Source organism: Varanus komodoensis, unplaced genomic scaffold (genome assembly GCF_004798865.1).
Source record: "Varanus komodoensis strain SLA01 unplaced genomic scaffold, ASM479886v1 scaffold121, whole genome shotgun sequence".
NCBI lineage: Eukaryota > Metazoa > Chordata > Lepidosauria > Squamata > Varanidae > Varanus > Varanus komodoensis.
Window position 1 is genome coordinate 800,850 of NW_025335353.1, and position 4,115 is coordinate 804,964.

General features: G+C 44.8%; 1 protein-coding gene across 1 annotated transcript in view; it reads left to right on the forward strand.

Moving 5' to 3' along the window:
- Nucleotides 1–3,862, forward strand: part of LOC123019387 (vomeronasal type-2 receptor 26-like) — a gene marked incomplete at its 3' end in the record, with an annotated part of 7,863 nt that extends 4,001 nt beyond the window's left edge. Inside the window, exon 2 of the mRNA XM_044422215.1 lies at nucleotides 3,324–3,862. Coding sequence (XP_044278150.1) covers nucleotides 3,324–3,862 — 539 coding nt within the window. The remainder of the gene's footprint in view (nucleotides 1–3,323) is intronic.
- Nucleotides 3,863–4,115: the final 253 nt, after the last annotated feature.

The following is a 4,115-nucleotide window of genomic DNA, read 5'->3' on the forward strand; positions in this document are numbered from 1 at the left end:
TGGTCTTTGTGCACAGAATTATGTACTTGGCATACCTGAAGCAAGGATGCTGCTAGCATTCCCAAGTATTCTTGGACTTGATCTCAGCCCAGCTTGCTTCCTGGCCCAGGCTGAATGCAGCAAGCATCAGAAATGATTTGTGTATTAAAAAGGTGAGCAAATACCCCAGAGGGGCTTCTCTGCCATGCTGCCTTTCAAATGTAAACCTTTCCTAAATGAATAAATCCATCCATTCCTTCAACATGCTTGTCACTGAAACTAGGACACAGGCGTCCTTCCCACCACCAGGATTTTGTTCCACCAATCCAAATACTAATAATTTCTCATGATACTCCTTTTCTTTGTTTCCAGGCCAAACCTTCTTCCAGGTGTGTTGAGAGGTGTCACCCTGGATCTGCCATGGAGGTCCAGGAAGGAAAGCCCCCCTGCTGCTACGCTTGCACTCCATGTGCAGAGGGAACAATCTCCACTCAGGAAGGTGGGTACCCTCTGAGGAAAGGGTGTCCCTTCAAGAACTAGGGCAAATAGGCTGATTCTGTTCATGCTATACATTTTCAATTGGAGGCTGTCTTGCAGAAACCCCACCTGAATTTGGCAAAGGAAGTCTGAGCAGAAGAAGGGTCTTTTCTGTTGAGGCCCCCGACTCAAGGAATACCATACCCAGCAGGTACACCTGCTACCAAAATGGTATCCTCCCAGTGCCTGGTGGAGATTTACCAAGCTGTTGCATAAGTCCCTAGCTGAAGGATAACCCTTCATTTTATTTTAATTGTGAGAAACGTATCTTCTTCTCTGGTTTAGCATTCTTGCAGTTCAAGAATCTCTTGGATGTGCACTGACATAAAAATATTCAAAATAAAGTCCATCCATCAATCAATCATCCTAATATTTCTCTTTTTCAAATCCTTTTTGAATGTATCCTCACAAGATACAGTAAGAAAGAAAAGGTAATACAGAAAAGGAAGGTGCCAGGGGTCAATCCAGAAATATAGCATGTGACATCAACTTTAAAACTTCATAAAAAAGCAAAAAACCCCATTGGCCTTAATCCTATCAAAACAATGCAATTCTCAATCAAAATGTGTCTAGTCTATTGCTTTAACTTTAAAGTAGAAATTGCTGACATTTATACAAACCATATTTTCTTTAACAGTTCATTAAGTTACTCATAATAGACGGTCCATCCCTGAGTCAATTCTTTGACTGGCCTTCTGTCAATAAAGTTAATTTCTCTATTGTTGCATAGTCAGCTAACTTGTTCTTCCACTCCTTGACAGCTGGACAGTCTTCAGCTTTTCACTTTGAAGAAATTACTACTCTTGACACTGGTGTCATGCATATAATAATTAATTGTGTCATAGTCTTTGGGATAGTCCCTGGTGCAGTACGCAATAGTATATTCTTAGCATTCATTGGAAAGTCCATTTTAAGTATTTTCTGCATTTCCATGTGCATCTGCTTCCAAAATCGTTTATTTCTTTCACATGTTCATCACATATGATGGAAAATTCCATCTTTCTTTTTACATTCCAACATTTTCCAGGGTTAATATTCTAGCAATTAATAAATTCTATTTTGGTGTGAACACACTTTGAATTTGGGACAACATCTAGTTGGTACACAATGCCCCTCATTCTCTTATGCCCCTGCAGTTTGACTGCACAAACACCCTTCCAACCCTTTGTGCAATGGAGTTCACCACCTATAAAGTGTTTTGTTGTTAGTCGCGGAGTTGTGCCCCATCCATTGCGACCCCATGGACAACATTCCTCCAGGCTCTCCTGTTCTGCACCATCCCTCGAACTCCACCCAAGCTTACACCCATATTAAAGTGCTACTTTATCAGAATTCCCATTGGAATCCCAAACTGGGCAGGGATGCTTTTTCCTGGTTCAGGATGCTCAAGGGAGTTCTTATTTGGAACCCTGAGGGCCTACCCCATGCCAGAAATAAGTGCTTTCCCCACTTCCAAATGGGTCTAGTTTACGAAACTGATTCAGGGAAGGCACAGTGAGGTACTGGGTACTGCCCTGAGGACCCTCCCTGACTCCAGTCTTGACAACCTCCATGATTCCCTATGTAAAGTGGGTTTGTAAATTTGACTTGATGGTCATACCCAGGAGCAGGAGGCAGCTTCAGCACACATGTCCCCCACCACAAATCACAATCAAAGCAGGCCCATCCTGGCCCATCTACATTACATACAGAATGTGAGCACTATTTATTTTTATTTATTTTTCAATTTATATCCTGCCTTTTTCCTACAAAGGGCTCAAGGCAGCTTACATCATTCTCCTCCTCCATCTTATCCTCACAACAACAACCCTGTGAGGTGGGTTGGGCTGAGAGTCTGTGACTGGCCCAAAGTCACCCAGTTGGCTCCGTTGCTGAGCTGGGACTAGAACCCAGATCATCTGAGTCCCAGTCCCGTGCTCTTAACCACTACACCACACTGGCTCTCACTAATTTCCTGGTTCCACTAATTTCCTGGTTCAAATGACACCCCACAAGCTCTGCTTCTTTGCACATGATTGGACAAGTCTCTCTTTGAAATTGTGAGACCTACCATGATATGAAGACTTCTGTTTGTAATGAGCTTTGATTTGGGGGCAAGCAGGCAAAGCTTCCTTGGAGGGAAAGGGAGCAAAGTATTTAGCAAAACATTTCATCAGAGGGAAAAGTTAAGGTAGGATGATGACCAATCACTGCTCTGGCTTCTCAACTTCAGAACATCTCTTGGAGCTCACAAAGCTGAGAAAAGGCCTGTCAATCCAAGCCACCACTCTGGACTTTTCTGAAGATTAAAAGAAGGGAAATTAGACAGATACTATTGTGATCCCTGGGGCACTTAACACATTTGCTACTCCCAATTTGAGTACGATCAGTCCATCAAGTTTGCAAGTGATTCTTCAGCTCTCATAGTCAGGGACTCCAGAGTGTCCCACAGAGAAATGCTTCGGTGAGATCCCTCCTTTGGAGAGAAACCACATGGCAACACTTCTGATTACTGTGCATGTCCCCTCAGGAAACTTTGTTTTCACCCTGCCAGACCACACGGGACTGTGTCCTGACATCACCCACATCCCATCTTTGGGATGAATGGAGTAAAACCCAGGATGTTCTGAATGTACCATTGAAGTGAACAATTCTGATGTGGCTTTCCTTCTTTTCAGATGCAGAGCACTGTAGCAGTTGTCCAGAAGATCAGCACCCAAATAAGGAGCGAGTCCAATGTGTCCCTAAGGTTATAAACTTCCTCTCCTATGAAGAACCTGTGGGGATTATCCTGACTTCCGTTGCCGTGATCTCTTCTTTTTCCTCAGGCATTGTGTTAGTAATCTTCATTAAATTCCTAAAAACTCCACTAGTCAAGGCCAACAACCGGGATCTTTCCTATGTTCTCCTGGTCTCCCTCCTGTTGTCCTTCATGTCCTCTTTCCTCTTCATTGGCAGACCCAGCAAAGTGACTTGTCTGCTGCGACAAACGGCCTTCAGCATCATCTTCTCAGTGGGTGTTTCATCTGTGCTGGCCAAAACCATCACTGTGGTGCTGGCCTTCCTGGCCACCAAGCCGGGGAGCAGGGTGAAGAGATGGCTGGGGAAGAGTCTGGCCAACTCCATTGTCCTTTCTTGTTCCAGTGTCCAGGCTGTCATCTGCTCCATCTGGCTGGGCATGGCTGCTCCCTTCCCTGACTCAGACATGCATTTGCTGCCTGGAGAGATCATTCTGCAATGCAATGAGGGCTCTGTGGCCATGTTCTACACTGCCCTGGGCTACATGGGCTTCCTGGCTGCCATCTGCTACATTGTGGCTTTCCTGGCCAGGAAGCTGCCCGGGGCCTTCAATGAAGCCAAACTGATCACCTTCAGCATGCTGGTCTTCTGCAGCATCTGGGTGTCCTTTCTGCCCACCTATCTGAGCATGAAGGGGAAATATACAGTGGCTGTTCAGATCTTCTCCATCTTGGCCTCCAGTGTTGGGTTGTTGAGCTGCATCTTCCTTCCCAAATGCTACGTCATTGTTCTGAGGCCTGATCTGAATACAAAGGAACATCTCATAATGAAAAGCAAAGATAGCATCTGATTCATGAGACTCACTGTTTAGCTTTAGAGTG